Here is a 25,498-nt window from a genome sequence, read left to right as displayed (position 1 = left end):
GATTTGACATGTATATAATATAATTTTATAGTGCAACAATGCTTTTTGCGGTTCGTAGTGTATCAACATTTCTTGTGGTAACTATTTCACCGACTTTTTGTTGTGGTCGATATATGTATTTGTTTCAGATCTAAAACACAAAAACTCTAGTTTTCTTTTTACAGTTTTGATAACACCTAAAAATAATTATCATTTTAACTGACATCGACAATTATGTGATCAAGGTTTAGGCGAGAAAACCCCTTAGCCGAGGGAAGGTTAGGCGAGGGCTAAGATAGTTGAGTAAGGGAGAACTGGTTTTTCACAACTCTACTGACTAAAAACACGAGACTGAAGGTCTCAAACTTAGTAAAAGCTTAATAGAGCTAGTTAATGATTCTTAAAACCCACACTCCATGTTTATAATGCCACTAACCATGAAAGGCTATGAGAGAGAAAACACAATCATGGGGAGATGTGCACCAAGGAACATGTCAATGAACCATGTTACAAAGGAGGAAGTTGAGAGTCGAATGTGGGACACCATGATCCCCTCAACAAGGGAAACTAACACGCTACTTATAAAATCAGAAGAGTAGAGGCTAAACATTGTACGTCACATCGTCTGTCTAATAGGGATAATTTTTGCCTATAAATAATCACTCTATTTCACTATTTTATACCGTTTTTTATAACTTGTATGTTTTGTATTCTCAAAACATTTTAAATCTGACGTATGATTGAATCTAAACTTGGTTTCTAATCGAATCAATTTGCAACTTCCATTGACCAGTAACAAAAAAAAAAAATACTATTAGGAGGTAAATTCCGATCCATAGGAATAAATTTTGAACTTTGTAACTTCCGATCTACACGAAAAAGCTTCAAAACAGTGATGGGAAGTTACAAAACCTAACTCGCAATCATGAGTATTTTCGAGATTTTGGGAGGCCCGCAAGTAATTAGGGGACCCCATAGAGCAATTCTCAAATTTTCATTTAAGTACAAATAGCCGCTCTCAAAATTGGACTCCCACCCCACCGGAAGAAAACACTAACCACCACCATAGCAAGGGTTCAACTTCACCACCTTCATTCACTTCACAATGAGGATGACAGTAGAACCAAGCTACTCTCCAAGTTCAACAACTCCTAAAGAAGAACTCGAATGGCATCAATTACCAAAACACCCTCTCTTCACTACCACCACCACCACACACACCGCCTCCGGTAACTCCGTTTCACGAAACCTACTCGCTTACGACGGTGCCAACCGTCTCTATTTATGGGACTCCAAAAACAACCACCTCCATCGTCTTTCTCTTCGCCTTGGTGATCCTGATCCTACTTCCGTTCTCGCTGCTTCCCCTTCTAAGGTTCTTCTCTCTTTCTCTGATTCTTCGCTTTGAAATTAGGGTTTTGTAAGGGATATTAGAAATGGAAGTGAATGTGATTAATTTTTGTGATGGATTTGAATAGGTTTTACAAACGGATATTGTGCTTGATTTTGAGGTGAATAGAATCTCTATCAATAGGAATGGAACTGCGATGCTTCTTTTTGGGAATGAAAGACTCTGTGTTATGTATCTCTATGGACGTACTTCCAAGAAGGATGATGTTAACTTGATTTGCAGGTAAAAACTTAAACTATGTTACATAGAGTTTAAATCACTCATGTTTTCTCTAAGATCATTGTTCTGCTAAGCTTCTTATGAATTTGCTCCAGTTAATTATGTTTCAGTAATTCGTTTATATCTATTTGTAAGCCCTAGCACATCTAGCAATGCCGATATTGCTAGTCTAGACACCTTCACCCTGGTTCGAACCTGGGAACTGACCGTTGTGTGTGTGATTTCAGTCTTTTTTTTTATTAAAAATGAATAAATTATTATTATTATTATTATCACATTGTTCTAGTTTAGTTTTGAGGTGCATTGTAATATTGTATTAGTAGAAATGAAATGGCTGTCGTGAGTGTAATTATTTTGATGCTGGAATTATGAACTTTCCATTACCATTTTAGAGAGTTGCATTTACATTTATTTGGGGGTTTGTTTTTGCAGGACTATTAGTGTTGGTTCTCAAACACATTCGCTTGGAAACAATGATATTCGTGTATTAGAAGCCTCGTGGCACCCTTACAGTGATACCCATTTGGGAATCCTTTCTTCTGACTCAGTTTTTAGGTAAGTTTTTTATATTTAAATTCTTTTATCTATGCAAATGTTGGTGCGTGATATTGTTTATTTACTGTGTGCCTATGGCGTGACGTGTGAAGCATGGATGCTGGTTGTTCAATGGGTCTTGTTGGTTAGGGTTTGACTAGGAATTATATTGGAATAGGTTTAGAAGCAATAGTTTTCTTGCTAAGAACTTTGGGTGACCTAGTCTGGCATTGTGCCAAGACTCAGATCCGAGATGGTATAGTGGAAGGAGAGACTTCGTCCCCTTAGGGAATAGTTGAACTTACTTGTATAGGCAAGCATGTAACCTCTTCTTCTATTATGTGGGGAGCCTGTAGCTAGGAAACCGCTTCCCCTACCCAGTCAATGCCCAGACCGAGTTCTGGAATGCATTTGCTGAGTTAATAGGGCACGTGCCCGAGATGGTAGAGTTCATGGGAAACGTGGCCGAGTTGACCTCATCTGTGGCCGAGATTATCTCATCTGCGGGCCGAGTTAATCTCCTACATGGGCTGAGATGATCTCATAAACCGGGCTAAACTCACGGTAGAAATATGACAGTTCACAACCCCACAAGCATGAAACCTGTTCACAACCCCACAAGCATGAAACCTGTAAGGGTGAAATGCTTAAGAGTAATGGCTTATGAGCTTTTGTTGCCTACTTTTCCTGATGGTTGCATTATTGTGTTGGTTTCACCACTATGATGTATGTTTAGCATCGATGTGATATTCGATCTTGTCTTAAATCATTAAATAATTACTTATAGTTTGTTTTACTTCGACCTGTTTTAGTAATATCGAGGCCTTTTCAAAATCCTTTTGTGCTTAAAATTTTTCAAAAACTTTTCAAAAACCTTTTTGTGAGTGTTCTTGCTAGAACAGGTATACCTTTCCCGACGGTATGCCGATACCAAGAACTGAGATGTATATGGTAGAATCAACGGCCTACTCCAAATGACCCCTAAACTGCTCAAGTACGAGGCCTGTAAGGGACAAGGGCTCAAGACAATAAGCTGAGATAATAACCCACATTAATGAACTTTATTTTGATGTTTCTCTATGTTGCCTTTGTTCATAGTTGCTTAAAAAGAGACAATTGTGCTAGAAGAATTTTCGCCTATTGTATTCGAAACATACAATTTGAGAAGTCATGTTGTAGCCTATAGCCCCATAAATTAAGATACCGAGTTAATTTTCCTGGATGGCTTGTAGCAAAGTGATTTAGTCTCTTGAGACTCAGATGGGTTTAATACGATCAATGTTGAATTGATCTTGTTTTGGCAATTTATTCTGGCGGGATAACCTAATCCTGCCAAAGCCGGTCCCAAGCCCGGGTAAAAGGAGAGGGTTGTGTTAGGCCTCGACAGCCAACGTAGAACTTTGTAGAATCTCTATGACATGGACCAAATACGAATTAGTATGGTTTTTGATAGAACACTATGGTGTCATTTGATCCATGTAGCCGACCCCACTTAGTGGGATAAGGCTTGGTTGTTGTTGTATTCTGGCGAGATAACCTCATTTTGACGATTTATTTATATACATGCACTCTTTTGAGGGCGGAACCCATTCGATTGCAGAACACTCCTTTGGGGGCAAAACCCATCGGAACACTTGTTTAGGGGTGGAACCTATTCGAGCAATTTTGTTTTATATACATGCATTCCTCCAGGGGCGGAGTCCATTGGATTGCAGAACACTCCTTTGGGGGCGAAACCCATCGGAACACTTGTTTAGGGGCGGAACCTATTCAAGCACAAGGGCATTCTCAAAAGACAGTCAACCCAATTTAGGGGAGTTTATTGTTGTTGTATCTGTCGCGCATTTTCCTGAAAAAGTAGAGACCCGAGAGGACAAACTTGTAGTAAGTGGGGTAAGGTATATAGAAAATTTCATATTATCACAATATTATGACCATCGTCAGTGTAGAGTGTAGCTTTAATTCCTCAAGGCACATTGTTGCCGAGTTGTCAAGTCGGTGTAGGTTTGATATTTTGTCTTTTATTGATGATTCATTAGCTCTCGGCTCTTCGTGTTGTAACTTGGTTGTATTTGATCATTCTGACTTGTCATCTGTTTGTAGTTCCTGCACTATGATCAACTTGATGCTCTGGTTAGTTATAAAAGCATCGAGTAATAAGTCGGTATATATTTAAACGAATGCAATATTGGACTTCCTTTGTGCTTCCATGCCCTATGTAGCCATACTTAAGTCTCACACGAATAAGGCTTAGTACTCCTTGTTTTCAAAAGCTAGATAGAAGTTGTATATAAAGTAGAATATCAGCGAAGTTATAAGAACATGTATGATAATTATATCTCTTACTTAATTGATGTATGGAAACAACGAGCAACACTGTAACTAGCAAACTTCACGGTGAGGCTTACGCTGATACTTGTTCATGGAGGCACCAGGCATCGCCAATCATTCATTCAATTTGCTTGTACAAGATACGAAACTTCTATGTCCTTAAAGCTGATCACTCAACACATGTGAAACTATGTAAGTACCGAATTAGAAGTTCCATAATTGTAAACAAACTACAATAAGTTGAACTCTAAAGAAAAAGTATAAAAATAGAAATAACTAGATAGCTTCATGATTTTTTACCGGGTAACATACATTGATAATAATGAGAGAAAAACTAATGTATTAGTGCCATAAAAACTAATGCTTTAGTGACACTAGTGCAATAATGCATTACTATCGCCAATAAAATATTCCACTCAAATCTCAACTAACCTGCTCAACCGAGAATCTTAAACTAATACGAGTTTTCTAGGAATAATTCAAAAAGAAATTACCATGAGAACTCTGGTAATTAGTGGTCAGATCGCGTGACCTATTGCTCGTTGATACTTAAGAATGTTAGGTAATTCTCAATTCTAATGTAACTTCCCCTATAATTATGGAACCATTTTGTACACTTATAACTCTGACTGGTTTATGGATGAAATTTCGACAACTGTTTTCCCAAAAAAGTCTCAAAAATACATCGAAGTAACACACTACGTCAGATTTAAAAACAAGGAACACATGATGGCTGTAGATACTCTGCTAAGGGACACATTTATAAAATAATTTTTGTGCATATCCCATTGATCCAATTTCTGCAATAACCGTTCCTTGATTTTAATTATATATTTTTTAAAACTGGACATGTTATTTCGTTTCTAAATTGTTTCATAAGGTTTAGCCATTCTCCTTTGGGTTATATGCATGTAGATCAGTATAACATCATTTACATAACATCATTTGGTTTCGCTCTTCCCTATGAATTAAAAGCAATCTAGGTGATCGGCATTTCATGTAAAGCATGCTTGATATTAAGTAGCGATACTAAATATAATGATAGGAATAGAATAAAAGAACACAATCACCCGCTTATAAATCATCCATGAGCTTTTAACCAACATTGGAAAATGAAATCGCAATGTTGTACACATATATCCTGTTGGAAATCTCACCTTAATTGCGATAGGAGGTGTGTTGGTAATTCCACCTTAATTGCGATCTGCCCCTAGTTGCCTTATGTTGGCTTGTCTTTGAGGGGGTGGATTTAGTCCCACATCAGTTAGATAGGAAGCTTGATCAGAGTTTATAAAGAGGAGGCACTCCTCACCTTACAAGCCGGTTTTGTAAAGTTGAGTTAGGCCCCAAATTTCTACATGGTATCAGAGCCTATCCAAGATCTACCGTTGTCGGGATTCCGCATTGCCACGCTACATGTCCATTGGGTCTGAGCATGAGGGGGTGTGTTGGAAATCCCACCTTAATTGCGATAGGAGGTGTGTTGGTAATTCCACCTTAATTGCGATCTGCCCCTAGTTGCCTTATGTTGGCTTGTCTTTGAGGGGGTGGATTTAGTCCCACATCAGTTAGATAGGAAGCTTGATCAGAGTTTATAAAGAGGAGGCACTCCTCACCTTAGAAGCCGGTTTTGTAAGGTTGAGTTAGCCCCCAAATTTCTACATATCCAAAAAGCAATTAAAACTAAATCATGATAACCAAAAAACGAATGAAAATAGCGGAACTCAAACACCTGTTTCTTTCTTCCAATGATGTTGCTGACCGAGTCTTGAGGCCTAGGTCAGTTTTACCGGACCCCACGGTGGGAGCCAAATGTTCTTGCAAAGAACTGAGTGACCTAGTCTGGCAGTGTGCCAAGACTCAGATCCGAGGTGGTATATTGGAAGGAGAGACTTCTTCCCCTTGGGGAATAGTTGAACTTATTTATATAGGCAAGAACGTAACCTCTTCTCCTATTAATAATATGTAGGGAGCCTCTAGGTAGGAAACCGCTTCTTCTACCCAGTGGATGCCCAGACCGAGCTCTGGAATGCATTTGCCTAGTTAATAGGGCATGTGGCCGAGATGGTAGGGTTCATGGGAAAACTGCCGAGATAATCTCATCTGTGGGCTGAGTTAATCTCCTACATGGGCCGAGATGATATCATAAAGCTGGTTGAACTCATGGTAAAAATATGACGGTCCAAATAGGGCCCTGGTAAAAATATGACGGTCCGAATAGGGAGTTAAGATATGCCTGAATTTAATACCTGAGACACCACACATACGAGGAAGGAAAGATCAGTTTCATGTAATACTTCATATGTGACAAAATATTCAAATTACTGTCCTACACATGTATTTGAAGTCTTTTAATGTGTTAGTATAAGAGGATAACAAGACTACCTGACATGCTCTCTAATTATATGAATATGAATATATTCTGAAAAATATTCTACCCAAAAGTTAGCCAGTATGTCTGACTGCTAAAGATTCTTTATGCTTATATCTACTAGTTAAATTTTATCATGACATATTAACATAATATTTTTTTGGCTTTTGATTGGATTTTTCTCATGCATAAAATGTCCATTAACAAAAATAATGTTTAAACCCCAAGTCCCCAACATTCCATAGACAGATGTCTTTTGTTTTGTTTACATCTCTTGATTGGATAGGAAGATATTTGATTGAGACTTACGTTTTCACGTTTCTCTCTAATTTCAAACTCGTCTCTGCAGGCTTTTCAATCTGGCTGTGGATCTTTTGGAACCAGAGCAAGAATATTATTTACAGCCTGCAGGGCCTGGTAGATCCAGAAATGCCTCCTCAATGTGTCCAGTCGGTTTTTCGTTTGGGGGAGACCACTTGTGGGACAGGTTTAGTGTAAGTTTTGTGGATATTCTGTTTAACTTAATTTTTCATATTTTCATTTTATCATTTTCCCCTTTGAAATGCACATTTATGATCTATCTAGTTTTATCCAGTCCTTTCATTTGTTATACATTTTCGTGTTTTCTTTTTTTTGGTCCGAGAGATTGCTGCGTTGTTACCTTTGATCACGCGGGTATCATGCTTTTGAAGTTATTTCAAAATTTGATTATGAACCATTTAAGAGCATTCAGTTAACAGTCTAAAGCTTTTGAGAGATCTGATCATGGAGACAATGGCATGCTGTAGCCTCATTGGATCTGTGTATAATTGACTACCACCTAGTGGAAAAAGACTTATGTTGTAATAAATAATCTTCATGTTTAAAAACTTCATTGTATTCTTATATTACATTTTAGTCTCTGGCTGCTTAAATTTTAAGTTTTAATATTTTTCTTTTTGTGCTATTGAACAGGTTTTTGTTGCATTCAGTGATGGGTCTATCTATGTAATTTGCCCTGTTGTTCCATTTGGAAGGTATTTTACTGATCTTATTTCATCTATCTGCATTCTTCTTTGATATTAATAACATGGAATCAATTATTTGATGAATGATTGCTTTACTGCAATGACGTCTCGGCCATTTGTAGTGCTCACTGGGTTTATGTTACATGCAGTTATTTTCTTCCAATTGATCATATGCTACCCATTTATTGATACTTCTATTTGTGACTATTTTCTCTGCTTATCGACAGCCTCTTCCAATGTGAATCTTTATTAGAAATATACAATGACGCACATACATTCGGGCTAATGTCAACCAACTCTGTGGCAACTAGTAATGCAACGTATGCAATCTCCTGGCTAGAAGCAACATTTCCTGAGTTACAGAACCAAGAGATTGAAGGAGACAGCTTATCTTTCTCAAGAGCCCGTGCTTATGCTGTATTTGACGCATCTCTGGTCTTGCAGGTATACTTATATTCTAAGTTAGACTCTTGTTAGCTGCATCATAAATAGATGGAAAAAGTAAATCCCTTTGACAGTATGTAGTTGCCATGTCTAAGTAATATGACTATACTTCTTTATGGTTTTGTTTTCTAGGGACCTCTGCGAAGAGTAGGTCAGAGTGGAAATGAAGATTCAGTTGGTCGTAGTGCTGAATGTGAGGGTCGCGCAGTTAGTTTTCTCTACAATTCAGTCAGCAAAGACTCTATCTTGGTGACTGCCTGGAGTGGTGGACAATTACAGATAGATGCTCTAGCTGATGAGATCCAACCTGTCTGGAGTGTTGGCAGTCCACCTCGTCTTCGTCTTGATTCCCGCGACGATATTCTTGGCCTTGCTATGATATGTGAGTCAATTGCCTGCAGCCGTATGGAAAAGCTTGACCATAACGCCTGGTTGGGTAATCCGCCTCCTCTGCTGAGACTGGCTATTGTTGATTTGGCTCTGCCACGAAGAGCAGAAAGCGGTTATAATATTTCATTGTTCATTGACACCCTTATGCCAGAGAGAATATATTCCCTTCACGATGGAGGGATTGACTCGATAGTGTTGCATTTTCTTCCATTTACAAGTCAGACAAATGGAAAGGATGATACAATGAGGACACCTTCTGTGCATCCTGTTCTAAATACTTGCCAGAATGGATCCGCTTCAGAGCCTTCAATTTGTGGTTTTGTGTCATTGTCAGATTCATTTGGATATTCCTGGATTGTAGCTGTTACACTTTCTCAAGAATGTGTTGTGCTTGAGATGAAAACTTGGGACCTCTTGCTTCCATTAAGCATTGATATGGAAAAGAAAAACATTCAATCAGTTGGGCAATCAAATGAGAGAGATATACAACCAATAATTAGCAAAGAACTGCTTAGTGGGCCCAAGGAGGTACTTGTGCCTTGGGCCTCTCAAAGTTTACGTGCAGTTGCAGCTGATTCAATTGAAGGCCGGTCAACATTGCATCAGTATTTCAAGCTATTTCATGAAACTTACGTGGAATATGCACATAAGGTAGGACTACAATATCATCCCAGCTTTTTCTGTTGGTTGAGTTCTGTTTTCTCATTCTGACCTGGCATATCTATATTTATATTTTCCAAAACTGGGCCTCATGAAAGTCACCATTTTATTTGATTTGCTTTTGCATGAATATACTCCTAGTTATATTTTTGACATTTCAATATTATTTTTTCTCTAATATGATTTGGCCTAATTTGAAGTAATAATCTTTAGGTCAAAGAGTAATTATTGTATGGTCTGTACAGAAGGCTTATTGTAGTTTTTACATTATTGGCCATAATTTCTTTCAAATGAGGTAAAGTTTATTGATGAGAGAAGAGACTAAATATTGTTGTGCAGAGATGAGAACATTAGAGTGGACGAACGGGTACACATTACAAGATAAAATTAGAAATACAAGATTTGGAGAGAAAATTGGGGTAGTTCCAAATGTACATATGATGGTAGAGTATATGGGTTTGGAGGGTTTGGGCATGTGTGAAGACTTGTAGAAGCACTGTAAGGGGGGTTGACTAGATGGAGTATAGTCAAACAGTTAGAGGGAAACCAAGAAGAACTACAGACCAAACAACCAGAGATCTAGAGGTAAATAGGCTATCTTTAGACTCAATATGTGATAGAAATTTATAGCATTGATTGATTAAGTAGTCTATCACACCTAGTGGGAAAAAACTTTGTTCTTGATGAAAAAAAAACATTACTGATCATCACTTGTGCAATATCTTTTGATGAGGACATATATATTTAGAACATATTAGAGGCGCTCTATTATTGACAAATTATGTGAATTACGTAATTCATTAAAATTTAATCCATTAGTTCTATATCTAAATGGTGTTATACAAGCATAATTTGAATAAAGTTCCGCCTTTTGAAAATAACAGTTGGCTTTTCATTGCATATTCTTTCCTACTAGGTGCACCTGGAACTCAAGCATCATGCACCACAATTGAAGAAAATCATTAATGACCAACATACTCGATTAGGTGATGCACATCAGAAACTTTTGAAAGTTGAGGAGAAAGAGCATATATTACAGAAAAGAGTTGATCGTGCAATTCAAATGCACAATTCTTTGGAAGAGCGCTTACAGCATTTAAGGAACTTACCTGGTGCTCACAAAAAACCACTGTCCAAAGCAGAGCGACAGTTTAAGTCTGAACTTGGTAATGGTTGCTTGATCCCTTACTTTAGTATCTGCCCGACTGTTATAAAATTTTGATTTTTTTTAAACACTTTTATCATTTAATGATTTGCACCTACTCATATGCTTTTCACATGAACTCCTTCCGGACCTTGATAAGTCCGGTCTCTCTTTTTTCTAGCCTATTATCCATTACCGTCTCTGGCTCTCTGCATTATCACATTGAAATTTCTATCTGGAAAGTTTTTTAGAAGTACTTAATCACACCCTTATTTTTTCCAGACCACTTCAAGGAAGTTGAGTTGGATGCTTTGCATTCTTCTGTTGAGGCGGTAAGTGCAAGGCTGAGAAGGCACATGCATACTTCGAAAGCTAGTCAGCAACAAAAGAAAATATCAGGGAAGAAAATTAGTGCTGGGGATGATCAGATATCCATACTCAAATCTGCGCTTGAAAAACTTTCAATTGTAAATATTGAAAATTCAAAGAAAGTTAAGATTGTTGAGTCCTCATTGAATAACACAGAAAAAATCAGCGGAGAATCAAGTCTCCCTAGGCTTAAGAACTGTTAGTATTTATGATCTGTAGCACCGGTGTGGTTCTGAATTAATCTCCTTTTGTTTGTAGTCTTACCATTTTTGTTACCCTAATGTACCTCGTTGAAGTTGGAGTGTTTCACGAAAAGAGGAGTTGGAACTACAGTTAACATAATTATTTACATTAGAAATAGTTTCATGTCAATGTCAAAAGGAAAAGAGGTTGCAAAGTTTGTATGTTGTATTGTATCTGTAGTTAAATTCCTTTTCAATTGTCAACATCAGAGAAGAAATTCCAAGATGCCTTGGCAATTATTATTATTTTTTATTTTTTTGAAATGGAACATGCACATTTCACACATGCTTATCAATTGGCTTCTTGAAGGCTACAACTGCCAAAACAATGTACCTGGATTTGTTTAGGGTCTGTTTGGTAAGCCCACTAAATGAGCTTTGAGCTTATAGCTTATAAGCTCGTTTGACGTGTATGTGCTGCTAACGTTTCTCTACAGTTGTGAACAATTTCTTCCAATTTTTCACTATACATTATAAGTTGAGAATAAGCGCAACATCAAAATCATTATTATTAGCAGTAGCCGAGCCGGAAAATTAATCTATTTTGCTCAATTTATGCTATCCGATTGGACTATTCTTTCGAGACTGTTTGAGTAAAACAGACGGGTAATTGTAAATTATGACAGAGTTGTTTCCAATTCGTGTCTCTGCAGATACTGTTGGATTCATATTCGTTTGGGATTTGATTGTTGTAATGTAAGACGTTAAATAAATACTTGTAACAGTTGACAAGAATTATACTGAATATCTTTACTATTTCATCAAATAGTTAACCCTGCCTTGGATGTATTTTAATTATGTCAAAATTCTTGTAAGCATTACCGGTTGTGAAATATTTACCATGACAACTTATTGATCATCTACAAATTTCTAAACTGGTAGATAAATTTTTATTGATTATTATTGTTTATTTTATTTATATATAGAATCAATTTGAACTGCTTAAACTGATCTACACACTCAGCTCTCTTTTTTCCTTCCCGTGTCTGTTGTGTATCCAAATCCAATGCATGATCTTGTAGATTCTTCTCTGCGCTTCACTAAAATAGGATACCTCTTCTGCGTCCTAGTGGTTGGAAAAAACACCAACTTATCTTCTTCAGCAGGAACCCAACTGCCATTGAATTGAAATCCAAACATTAGTGACTTAAGAAACGAAACACTTCTTTATTGTTTGATCATATTGATGATATAACTCTAAAATGTGCACCTTAACATGCAAAATGCTTTTACCTGATGCGAGTAACCATGCGGTGAAGGAAGACGGAAAGAACAACTCTGGCAAGCTCATAGCCTGGGCACAACCTTGGCCCTCCTCCAAATGGTGTAAATATGCTCCCAGGGCTTGCTACAGCTTCTGAGTTATTATTCTGATAAATTTTGATCACAAGTTATAAGCAACTGAAGAGTGTAGTGTAACTCAACATAACATTAATTAGATCAGCAATAATAAAAAACTAATCATGTACCTGCCATCTCCATGGATTGAAGGTGCGAGCATCTTTGAAATGTTCAGGATTCAAATGCACAGCACGAAATGATGCAATCACCTTCATTCCCTTAGGAATTGTGTAACCTATTATTACAAAGTGGGGCATTGTAAATTGACATGTGCTTTGTCTATTATATGATATAATATTATTGACTATATAGTCAATACAGTTTTATTTTCTTATAGTACCTTTTATGTCGATGTCTGTGGTTGTTCTCCTAAATATGGCACCAATTATGTTTGCAACCCTTAAGGTCTCATTCACAACCTGCATAGCCCAATCGGTTATGATTGATTAAAAGTGTGGTGTCACTGCATATAAATTAAGTCTGTGTTATATGCTTACACATTGAGTAAATGTCATTGACTTGTAATCTGTCCATTCCAGTGCTGCCTCTGGCTCACTCCTTGCTCTTATCTGCTCATGCTCTTCCTGTCAAATATGAAATAACACAATTCAAATCTCAAGTCTCTAAAATCACACAAATGAATGATAGAGAATTGTTGACATTGTAAAACTTTTTACAAGGATTGTGTATAAAAAAAAAATCAAACTTTTTGTAAAATATGATTGAGTTTTGGATAATGTAATTGTAGAGAACTAATATGACCTAGAGTTTTAGAAATCGTAGTAGGGTCTCACACAACTCACAAAACCGACATGTGAGGTCAACATTGCCTCCACTTATAAACAACTATATCTCTTATTCGATGTGAGACTCCTTAACACAGGCTCTCACGTCCAATACCATTGGATTTGATATGTGGATATAAACGATGGGTGACTCATTAGCGAAAGCCTGATAGCAGTCGACCCATAAGATATTGGAGGAGGCTCTCATACTATATTAGAAATTGTGTTTGGACTTGACATAATATCACAAAACCGACTTAAAAAGTGATGAATGTCCCCATTTATAAACACTTGTTCAGGTCGTGTTCCAACCAATGTTAGACTTTTTAACATGGTGCCATTTAATTTGGGAAAGGAGAGTTCTTTCCCATCATGGGAAAGTTGATCATGTCCATTAGATTAAATGAGGAACATATTCCTATCATACTCTCTCAACCACTATATTATTTTTTTATACTATCTTTCATATCCCCACACACCCATGTGAAAGATAATATAAAAAAATAAACTAGTGGTTGAGAGAGTATGATAGGAATATGTTCATCATTTAATCTAATGAACATGATCAACTTTCCCATGGTGGGAAAGAACTCTCCTTTTCCAAATTAAATGGCACCAAAAACATAGAGTACACCATAATATTGAAAGGTTCAAAATGATCTATGGGCTATGAAGGTGGTGCATGATAGCCTTGACCTTCATTTTAATTATGACCGTGCGATCCAAAATAGTCATCGAAATTAGAGCCCCACGATTCCCTAAGTCATACGACCGATTTGATGGAAGGGGTCCAAAGAGAATAAATTTTGGACAATCAAAGTGCATGGTGGCAAGGGTACTTTCGTCTTTTCATTACACAGACAAACGAACTGGTCAAAAAGACCGAACATGAAGCGTGCGCTATGGAAGTAATAATTTCAACACTTTCTTCGACCACTGTCTCTATAATTTTTATGCATGTGTACTTTTCCACCATGTTTCCACATGCAGATACAATTAATGTTTCATTTGCAGTCTGAAAAAGTGTCAATATTCATTTTGTCAAAAAATATGTAAATACAATATACGTTTAATGTACTGGTAATTATACATGGTTTCATTGTCAAAGAAAAAATAAAATTGCGCTCAATTTAAGTTACAAAGAAAGTCAAAATTTACGATAGGTCTTTGCCTATAAAGCACATACACTCTTTAGATTGGATGTGTTTCGGTGTCTGACACCGACAGATACATGATTTCATGTGTCAGATGCAGTGAAGGGAATTGGTTGTGTTATAAAATGATGACAAGAAAAATTGAGTGTGGCTCTGAGCAAGAATAGTGAATTAGAAGAATTAAAAACGTTTAGTCACTATTGAAATGATGAAGATCACCATCTCAAACAACTCAACCTGACCACCTAATATCTACCCCTCCCCTTCTTCTGCTGCTGCCCCTAAGTCAAGCCAATGCATGAGTTTCAAATTTAATTTTCAACGTATTAATTAACTGCAGTGAAAATTTTAAGTGGACATGCTTCAACCACAAGTTTTGAAACGAATCTTCTACTCGACAATTCTGGGGGAGCCTTTTTACTTATACTCTTTCTCTACTATTTTGTAAAGTAAATTGAAAAAAAAAACACTTTTGAAAAAATTTAAACAGTTCCTACAAATTAATAATTTTAGGATCATACGATAGCTCTTAGAAAATAAATAATCTTAAGACATTTGTTAAAAAATAAAATAAACGATACAAGTAAGTTTCACGTGAAAAAGTCAATTTCTAAAGTTTCAAAATGTTTATGTGTTAATTCCAATATAAATTTCTTTTTTAATCTTCTTAACAAGTACCTTCATAATATTTTCCATAATTTTAATGGCTATAACTAATAAACTTTTTTTGTGTGAATCAGTGAATAGGGTTTTACATATAGAGATGTAGCACTACAAGAAATATTTAGATAATTACCTATAAACTAAAAAATAAATAATTTTACTTTTTCTAGTAGTGAATTAGTATTAATTTTTAAAAAAAAAATATATTAAACATGGAACATAAGCAGAAAAGTCTATCCGAGGTTGAGGTGCAGAGCATAGAGTGGAGAGGATCAGATAACGAAAACGAGGTTTCAAGGAAAGAATCACCACAACACAAGGTGAAGAGTGGAATAATGTGGATCATGGATATATATGGACATGTGTGGTGGGGTTTCTATAACTCACAACCATACGGTCTTACTAATCTAAACCCCATTTCATGGAAATATCATACTATGTATCAACCAAAAAAAGACAAAAAAAAAATGTTTGTTCTTCCACATGAAAAAAGTAAACAAGATGCACGTGTAATTTTGTATCGTAGCTATAAGTGTCCATGTAGGGTATTAAGTTCCTTAAGGAACTTGAATAGGATCACCCTAATTTGTCCTCAATTAAAATAGTCTTTGGTTAGAGTTTATAACACAAAATATTCTATTAACACAAACAAAATGGAATCAAAGGAGTCTCCGTGAATCCCGAACACTCTACTTATATTGTGGTAATTAATTACGTACCTTGAGTTGTGCCAAGGCTAAAGGAGTTTCAGTGAGAAATTTGATGGCAAGAGTCATAATTGTAGAAGTAGTTTCATAACCAGCAACGAGCAAAGCCAACATAAAATCAACTATTTCCTCGTTTGAGAACTGTTCACCAGATGCCAACAATGCTCCAAGCATGTCATTCTTTTTCTCTATGCCTATTTCATTCTCTTTTCTCCTCTGCCTCACTACTAGTGTCAGTGCCTCTGCCACCTTTGTTCTTGCCTAAAAATATCAAATTACACACATATACTAATTTACTTGTCTAATAATTAAATAATTTAATTTCTATAAATTCTTAAAATATTTCATTTCATATCTATGTTAAAATGTGATTGAATATATGCATAAAATTTTTTACACTATTTTTTGATGAGTCGTTCCTTCCAATCACATTAACACAAGGTATGAAACTTTGACCCGTTTAAAGATTTGAATATAGTTCCACTCGAACAAATATGATATTGATAAATTTGGTACGATGATACATATCTATTAAACTCATAAAGGAAAAAATAAAATAAAGGTGCATGCACCTTGATGGCTCTACGGTAGGTGGTAGAGAAAAGAGGAAATGGGAGAGTGAAAAACCCTTCAATTACAAGCATGTACTCTTTCCTTAAACTCTCAGTCCATTCATCTGGATCAAAACTCATCAGCTGTTTAACTGTCAACTCAAATGTTATCTGCAACAAAACAAATATCCATCATCATCGTCATCATCGCAATCAATACATAAACATTTCAACCCACATATATAGTTAGACACCCACAATTCTCGTACACTCATTTAACAACTCATTTTCTTTTTATATCTTTATTCCTATCATATCATTTAACTATTATATTTATCATATCACTGTCTTTATCTATGGGTTTTAGGTATAGAGAACTCATTCCCTAAAAAAATAAAATATAAAAAGTATAGAGAACTCATATTCCTAAACATTTTTAGCAATTAAGGGAATACAAAAAAATATAGGAGCAGTATTATTAAAGAAGGAAACAAAAGAAGCCCCTTCTTTTTTAAACATGTCTTTTCATATATTCATACATATGCATGCCATACACCTCTATGATGATGATCTAAAGTTTTATATTCAGAATGATTATTCTCCCTTGTAGCAGGAAAACCTTTTCAGTTATGTTAACGTGATGCAAGGATTATGTGCAAGGGAATTGGACACATTGTACTGAACCATGGAATCTGAGTCATCATTTACATCAACATCACAATCACATGCCAACACATATCAATACATTAATAATTAATTAAAACTTGCACTAATCAACTCAATTAAATTAAATTAAATATTGTAAAAAGAAAAAAAAAATACCCAAATTAAAAGAGACTTTTAATCTTGAGGTTAATTAGGTAAGAATGTAATTTTCTAATTTCCATTGATACGGAGAAAAAATATAAAACTTTTTTTTACATATTTATTTAATCAAACTACACTATAATAATGTTAATTTTCAATATTATTTATAAATATCTCTACAAATAGAATAACAACAATTGTAAGATCATCTCTTATAAAAAAAAAAAAAAACAATTGTAAGATCGTCTCATATGAAATTTAAACTCAATCATTTAGATTATAAATTCAAGCTTTTTTCATTAAACTACATTTTATAAACCAAAAGGTTTACACTCATTTTATTATGATAAAAAAGTTTGTCATACTAATTAAATCGTTTGAACATTCAAATCTAGTTAGACACTTGGACAAAAGTATACATACAATTAAGTTATATAACTAAAAAGTTAAAATTAAAGATCCAGATGATAAAAAATGAATAAATTACATAGAAAGCTGGTCACTGGTCCACAACCTGCCCACCCCACACAACCCATATGACATAATGATGGCAAGTGATAAACTGAGCTAATTCTTGGCTGAGTAAACTCACTACATATGATGACACTATTTAATACTTTGACAATTTAAGAAAGTTAACAAAATTTTATTTAATTTTAGTATTTCAATGTCAAGAAAGTTAACAAAATTTCATTTATTTATTTTAAATAAATTAATATAGAAATATATCATAATATTAAATTATTAGAGGATTGGTACATAAATATTCACCAAAAAAACTCCTAAGAAAAATGTTTTCACAAAAAAAATATAATATTTTACTTTTAAGAAAAGAAATTGAATGGAATAATTTAACTAACCTTCTTAGCCTCCTCCATGAGAAGAACCCGGTCGGACCAAGAATCCAAGTTGAGCCGGATGAGCCGGTCTATATCAAAGAGAAGATGATCCTTAATAATAGACGAATTAGCAAAACTCATAGTGAGAGAATGCATTTTCTTGTGAAGAGAACCCTTCATAAGAAGCAATGAATGTTTTCCAAGAAGGTTTGATATTGAACCGGGGTAGCTACATTCAAAAAGCTTCCCTTCATTCATAATAATAAATCGGTTTGTTTCCGGGTCAGCAGAGAAAACTGTCGGTTCACCAAAAACATGACTAGTAAAGATTGAACCGTACCGGTTCACTCGCTGGTCGATGAATGGCTCTGGATTGTCACTCTTGTATGCTGATATCATTTGTAAAGTTTCTCCGATGAACGGTAAACCGAGACTCCCCGGTGGTAGCTGGAGTCTCGCGTAACGGAGTTTTCTGAGGAGGAGGAGGAAGAGGAAGAAGATGAAGATGATGAAGAAGAGGAAATAAGCCATTGAAATATACTTCTAAAAAAAGTATAGGTATATTAATATTAATTTATGTATGTATTTGATAGTATATTGAATATTGAAAATGGTAAATATATAGAGGGTGAGAAAAAAAAAAGAGATTTTTTTTAAGTGTGAATTGTGAAGGAAGGAGCATTAATGGAGGGAGAAGATGCACACGAGTGGGTGGGGGTACCCTATGGCCTAGATGAAGAAAAGGATGTGTGGGAAGAAATAAATGTTGGGATATTTTGGAATCTGTCACTCTTTTTTTTTCACTCTATCTCTAGAATACTTTTTCTTTTATCATTGTGTCTTTTTATATAAGATTTGTAAGGGAAGGTATGTGAAAGTTTTTATTTTTCTCCTCCTTCTTTGTTTTATGAAAAAAGTCTTTTTTGTTTTTAAGATACATATCTATATCTGGAAAAACATATTGATTATAAGCATGTATACTGTAATATAACCAGTCAAAAGTTTATAAGATCTAGTCCAAGTGACTGTTTTGATGATCTTTGTCATTTCATTTATAGAAGAAAAAAAAAATCAAAGAAACAATCATAGCTTTATAAATAATTATGTTTCTATGGTAAAAGCATCAAATAAATCAATAAAAAAATTCTATAACCTCTAAAAAATAAAGTTACTATAACAAAACATAAAATCAGTCAAAAAGTTATATACAAAAAAATATATATCAATCAAAAATATTTTTTTTTTGTTGTCAAAATCAGTCAAAAAAGTATATATATAAAAAAGAAGAGGAAATCTACATTTCAATAGGCATATCAATATAAATGATTTTTTCTATAACAAAACATAAAATCTGTCAAAAAAATATTTCTATAAATAAATTTAAGAGACACAACACAAAGCAAATCAAAAAAGTTATAGAGACATATCTTTCTATAAAAGGACATAAAACCAGTCAAACAAATTTATATAAGAAATAATAAAATCAGTAAAAAAAAGTTTACTAGACATATCTATAATATAAATTAAATTTTCTATAACAAATATAAAATAGGTAAAAAAAATTATCACAACATATAAAACCAGTAAAATAAATAAAAACTTGAAAAAATAAATAATTTTTTTATAACAAATTAAATAAAAAATAAAGTCAAAATGATTTCATATAAATAATCATGAGAGCTCTAAAATTTAGTTCTTTTTTTTACAAAAATAAACGATATTCATTCATTTAAATTAGTAGAGTACATTGATACGGTACAAATTCAAGGTCGCTAAAAACAAATAGGATGAATCTGCGAACAAACTCACATCCATGTTAATAGCATAAAACGACATCATACATATGCCTGCAAATATAACTATATTCAAGTCTCTGGATTACACAAGTCTCCGGATGTGCAAAGTTGACGACGACAAAGTCATTGATTGAATATGCACTTGTTCAAATCTTTCAACCTAAATCAAATAAACACCACGCTAAGACAGAAAATAAAAAATGAAGAATAACACAAGTGATTACATGCTCACTCCAAATTTGACAGCTACCTCCAGCCCCCTTTTAGATAGATTTTTCCTTAATACCTTTGATGACTTAATCCACTATAACCAAAACTGATTACAAACGTTAAGGTATACCCTTGTCTACCCTACAATACCTTAGATATCAACCTACAAAGATTCGACTCAACCGAGTCTCTCTACCTTCATAAAGTATGGCTACGTACAACTTCGTCGTCTGAGGAGTAAAGACAATGGTAAAATACATAGTTTATGTTTGTGAATACGATTTAGTCTCGCATAGAGGTTGATCAATAGTCATATGTCACACATTTTTCAGGTTTCTTCAAGTGTAAACAAAATATAGGTCCTTTCAACAAATCTTCTACGCATGAAACAAGTATTAGAGTGTAAGTTATTCTCTTATCCTTTGTTATCATCAATCACTGATGATAGACAATTGGCAAGTGTACCAAAAACTATCGAAGTAATAAAATAAGTTCGTATCCACGATGACTGTGTTAATCTCAATTTAGCAATAAAGTAAATATTTAGGATGTATAAATTATTTTGTTTACCCTAGGCAGTAGATTTGATTTGATTGCATAAAAGTAAATAACATAAAATAAAGATCCGGTTAGAAAATATAAATTTTGTTAGAAAATATGAAGAGAGATAAGATCAGGTCTTTTGAATCATCTAAGTTTCCCTAATTGGTATACTGCACCTATTCTTATGAATAATTTTCTAGTTCCACGATAGTTAACAAAATAGTCATAATCAATCCCTTGACTTAGGACCCTCTTCTAAAACTACAGACCCTAATTTCTTAGGTGGTCTAATAATCTTTGAAGGTTTTATGAATGTTAACCTATTATCACTAATAAACGATTATCCATTTCTAGACTAACCATGTTTATTAGAACAATTCAATTAGGTCTAAGTTGAAAGCTATGGTCAGTAGTCATTCACAATAAATAGAGTTTCATAGCAACATGGTTCAATTAGGGTTACAAAGAATCATCTCAGACCTAATCTCTAAGAGATTTAACTACTTATAATCGAGTTTACAAATAGCATAATCAATAATTGAATCAAAACATACATTAACTGATAAAAGGTTGAAGAATTCGCCCTCCTAGCCGTCTTTAGGTCTCAAAATCGCACTTTGCTCTGTCCAATTCGTAACTCTTGTTTTCTGAGAATAGTCTTCAGCTTAAATAGACAACAGCTGCTCCTAAAATCATGGCACGATTTAAGTAAATCGTGACACGTTTCTGCCTTGTGTAACAAACCACCAAAATTAGGGTTTCCATAATCGTGTCACGTTTTTGCCATCGTGACACGTTTTCACCAATGTCGAATGCATGTTTCTTGAGAGCTCCAAATCGTAACACGTTTTTCAGTAATAGTGACAAGATTTCCTTTTTTCAGTTTCTTCAATTTTTCTTGCTTTTCTTACTGCTTAAGCTTGGTTGTGAACTCAAAAATATCATAAAAAGACTCTAAAAATGTGAAATGACGAACTGTCATCAACTGAAATTATGGGTTATTGTTTTTCAAAACATTTTGATTCAACAATCTCTCATTTTTTATGATGACAAACATGTATATTTTTATGATAATTTTATTAAGAGATAAAAACAATTAAAGGATAAGCCTTAGGAACTTCCCCGATTGTGCTAGATTTTATGAAACATGTCATGATTTTACACTTGGTGATAATACGGCGATCTCTCAAAACTTAAAGATACGACAAGCATATAATAGTTGACTCGGTTAGTGAATAGTTGACTCAGACAAAAGATCGTGGATTCAACTTCAGCTGCCAAATTTAGGATCTTTTTTGTGGGTGGCATGTAATTACATTAGATAATGTTCTCTAAGCATTGAGGTCTACCATAACTCTTGTTAGACCTTTAAACCCAACTCATCTAAACTTTTTATTATCTATATATCTCTCTATTTATGTATTTGGACGTATGAAATATATATTATCATCAATGTTTTGCTTGGGGGTGAGGAGGATGAGGGAGTTTAATGTTTCTCTGTTAGGAAAATGGTGTTGGAGGTTATTAGTTGATAAGGGTGGTATGTGGTATGGCTATAGGGTGTTGGTAGCGCGTTATGGTGAGGAGGATGGGAGGTTGGTGGTTGGGGGGCCGGAGTGTTTCTTCGTGGTGGAAGGAGGTGGCGGGTATTCGAGATGGGTTAGGTGATGTAGGTGAAGGGTGGTTTAGGGACAATGTTGAGCGTAAGGATGGAGATGGGGCAGACACGCTGTTTTGGCTGGACCTGTGGGTGGGAGATGTGCCTTTGTGTGTTCGTTTTGGGTGTTTGTTCGACTTAGCTGTCGATAAATCTTTTTCGGTGGCAGATATGTACGTGTCAGGTTGGGCCGAAGGGGGGGAGGCGTGGCAGTGGCGTAGGCGGTTGTGGGCATGGGAGGAGGAGTTGTTAGGGGAGTGTATGATTTTATTGTCTGACGTTTCCTTGCAACTTAATATTACAGATCACTGGGTGTGGAGACTTGATCCGTCGAGCGGTTACTCAGTTAGCGGTGTTTACCAGATGCTTACCAGTCAACCGGTCCAGACATCCGAAGTTTTAGTGGATTTAATTATGCATAAACAGGTTCCTCTGAAGGTCTCTATTCTTGCATGGAGACTCCTACGAAATAGATTACCGACGAAGGATAATTTGTGTGTGTGTGGTGTTCTTTCTCATGACAACCAGCTTTGTGTGGTAGGTTGTGGTGATCTTGAGACTGCTCAACATCTGTTTCGCTCTTGCCCGTTTTATGCTGCCTTGTGGGGTCAAATTCGGCCTTGGTTAGGGATAGCTACAGCTGAGCCTCTTTGTGTGTCAGATCACTTTTATCAGTTTGTGTATTCCGCAAGTGCTTCCCGTACTATTTGCTCTTTCTTGCAACTTATTTGGTTGTGCTCTGTGGGGGTTATGTGGAGTGAAAGAAACAGCAGGGTCTTCAAAAATAAGGACCATACCGTTCACCAATTGGTAGAGAAAATCAAATTACAGTCTTTTTGGTGGATGAAGACTACTAATTTTTCTATCCGTAATAATTTTCATATGTGGTGGTTAAGCCCTTTTGTTTGTTTGGGTATTGGCTAGCTTGTTTTTTGGCTATTTTTTGTCCTTGTTCTGTTGGCTACATTTTGTCCTTGTAATTGTTTACTTTTGAGTTATTTCTAGCACACCTTGTGCTTGAAATTCCTCTTTTGGTTTCTAATATATATTCCATTTTTGCTTGTTAAAAAAAATGATTTTTTACTATATTCCAGATATAAGTGTAAGCTTATAATTGATTATACCCACGTAGAATAAATGTTTGTCACTAAAGCTAACATAAGGAGTTTTTATTTGAAACATGGGTGAGACACTTGTTATTGCAAAAGTCCAATTTAACATGGTAACCAACAACGGGCGACCCGTGCATATGGGAATGTTTCCATATGACATGCAAATTGACATGTTTGTCACTGAAGCTGAAAGCAAATTGACATGAATTAGCTTATGAAATCCGGGAATGTTTCCATCATTAATTCTTCGTTAGTCTTTTGAAGTTTTTTTTTTATACAAGGGAAGCCGTTAGACCAAACTACAGACAAACACGACGATTAAAATAGACATTGGCTACATTCTACCATAAAAGGTTAATACAACCCGGCGGTGGATGATCAAAATAGTAAGTACCCATAGGTATTGAAAGTGCATAATCCGCAAGCCGGTCAGCTGGTTTGTCTGTTTATAAATATGAGAAACTATAACCTACCAATCCTTCATCATAAGGCAATTAATGAGGAAGACAATAGAAAAGCAAGAATGAGTCGAGGGACACCCCTTATTAACCAAAGATACTGCAATAGCCGAGTCAGGTTCAAGAAAAAAATGTTCGATATCCTTTATCCCAAGCAAGTTCAAGAGCAGAGTGTATTCCCCAAAATTCCGACATGAGCACCGAACAATACCCCAAATTCCGGCCAAAATCATCTAGGCACGCACTTGATTCATCTCTAAAAACTCCTCCACATGCAGCCTTGTGATTACTAGCTATAAGAGCCCATCTGTATTACTATTACATTTGAAGTTTTCGCTCCGTTGTTTCTTTCTCTATACATCCATTATTACCAATCTCTGTTTAGTTCTATTTGTCACTTCCATGCTTTCAAAACATTAATGACAAGAGTGAATGAAAAACATGTCGCTTCATTGTTTTCAAAACATTAATGAAAGATCAATTATAGGTAGACAATTTTAATATGTACATCTTTTTGTATCACTCTGAAAAATTTCAGGTAACCTAATATATGGTCTATGTGACCACATTTTTTTAGTTGTGTGACCACTATTTTTCCAGAATTTATTTTGTTAACTAAGTAGAAAAATAGTGGTCATGCACATTTTAGTTGTGTGACCACATTTTTCAGCTTCTAAATAGTGGTTACTCAACTGAAAAAATGTGATATATTTGGTTAACTGAAATTTTCGAGAGTAGTACAATACACATTAAAGGTGTCCACCAATCTTTATTCTAATGAAAAGAGTGAATGAAAAACACCTTGTGACATATTTGATTAACTGAAATTTTCGAGAGTAGTACAAAGGGATATACACATTAAAGGTGTCTACCAATCTTTATTCTAATGAAAAGAGTGAATGAAAAACACCTTTTGACATACGGCTAATTTTACTTAGTCACAAAGACAAACAAATTAGACACACACTTATTAATAGAAAAATTTAAAAGAAAAGTAAATTAGTTACATCATTTTTTTTATGAGAAATGATAAACAAACACAAAAAATGAGACACAATACAGACACCATATCTCTATAAGGGTATTTCTATAATTTTCACATGTAAGCAAGGGCAAAGGAGTAATTTCGAATACATTTTCTCTCTCACTTTAGTCTGGATCTCACGCACCTTTCATCTCCCTTCATCCTTCCTCAGAACTCTCTCTTTCACCCACAACCTTGTCTTGTAGAAGATGAGTGACAGTGGCCAGGAAAACGCATATCGCAGCGCGACATAGTTCAGGTCAAGGCGTCTCGAAAAAATGAAGGTCGCAGAGAGAGTTCAGGTGACGGCGGTGTAGGTGGAATATAACGACGTGTGTATATTGGCTGAGAGAGAACAACAAAGACGATGTCGATGTCGGTGCTGGTCTCCGGTGGGAAGTCAGGTGTGAGAGTGATTGAGATGAGTGACAGTGGCCAGGGAAACGCATATCGCAGCGCGACATAGTTCAGGTCAAGGCGTCTCGAAAAAATGAAGGTCGCATAGAGAGTTCAGGTGACGGCGATGTAGGTGGAATATAACGACTTGTGTATATTGGCTGAGAGAGAACAACGGAGACGATGCCGATGTCGGTGCTGGTCTCCGGTGGGAAGTCAGGTGTGAGAGTGATTGAGAACAATGTCGGCAGCTGTCGTCGTCGGTGAAATTCGGTGGGTGAGATCTCAGCGGAGATACCTTTGACGTGAGAGAAAACACAGTTAGAGTGACTGAAAATGACGTTGGTGGTCGTC

General features: G+C 35.4%; 2 protein-coding genes across 2 annotated transcripts; one reads left to right on the top strand and one right to left on the bottom strand.

Annotated features, from left to right (window-relative positions):
- The first annotated feature begins 838 nt into the window (after positions 1 to 838).
- LOC11422606 (nuclear pore complex protein NUP88) lies at positions 839 to 11,347 on the top strand. Its single transcript, XM_003600831.4, has 9 exons — positions 839 to 1,354; positions 1,458 to 1,612; positions 2,042 to 2,164; positions 7,195 to 7,339; positions 7,800 to 7,861; positions 8,080 to 8,296; positions 8,429 to 9,337; positions 10,263 to 10,512; positions 10,773 to 11,347. The coding sequence occupies exons 1-9, from the start codon at positions 1,085 to 1,087 to the stop codon at positions 11,060 to 11,062; spliced, it is 2,421 nt and encodes an 806-aa protein (XP_003600879.2). The 5' UTR covers positions 839 to 1,084; the 3' UTR covers positions 11,063 to 11,347.
- A 606-nt stretch (positions 11,348 to 11,953) lies between these two features.
- On the bottom strand, positions 11,954 to 18,716 carry LOC11405199 (cytochrome P450 90A1). The gene is made up of 8 exons (XM_003600830.4): positions 17,970 to 18,716; positions 16,324 to 16,473; positions 15,764 to 16,012; positions 12,940 to 13,026; positions 12,783 to 12,861; positions 12,571 to 12,677; positions 12,335 to 12,471; positions 11,954 to 12,215 (listed from the first exon to the last, which is right to left on the bottom strand). Exons 1-8 carry the CDS (start codon positions 18,477 to 18,479, stop codon positions 12,062 to 12,064), a joined length of 1,473 nt encoding a protein of 490 aa, XP_003600878.1. The 5' UTR covers positions 18,480 to 18,716; the 3' UTR covers positions 11,954 to 12,061.
- Between the last annotated feature and the right edge of the window lie 6,782 nt (positions 18,717 to 25,498).

This window comes from Medicago truncatula, chromosome 3 (genome assembly GCF_003473485.1).
Source record: "Medicago truncatula cultivar Jemalong A17 chromosome 3, MtrunA17r5.0-ANR, whole genome shotgun sequence".
In the NCBI taxonomy this organism is placed as follows: domain Eukaryota; kingdom Viridiplantae; phylum Streptophyta; class Magnoliopsida; order Fabales; family Fabaceae; genus Medicago; species Medicago truncatula.
This window is presented reverse-complemented; position numbering and strand designations above follow the sequence as displayed.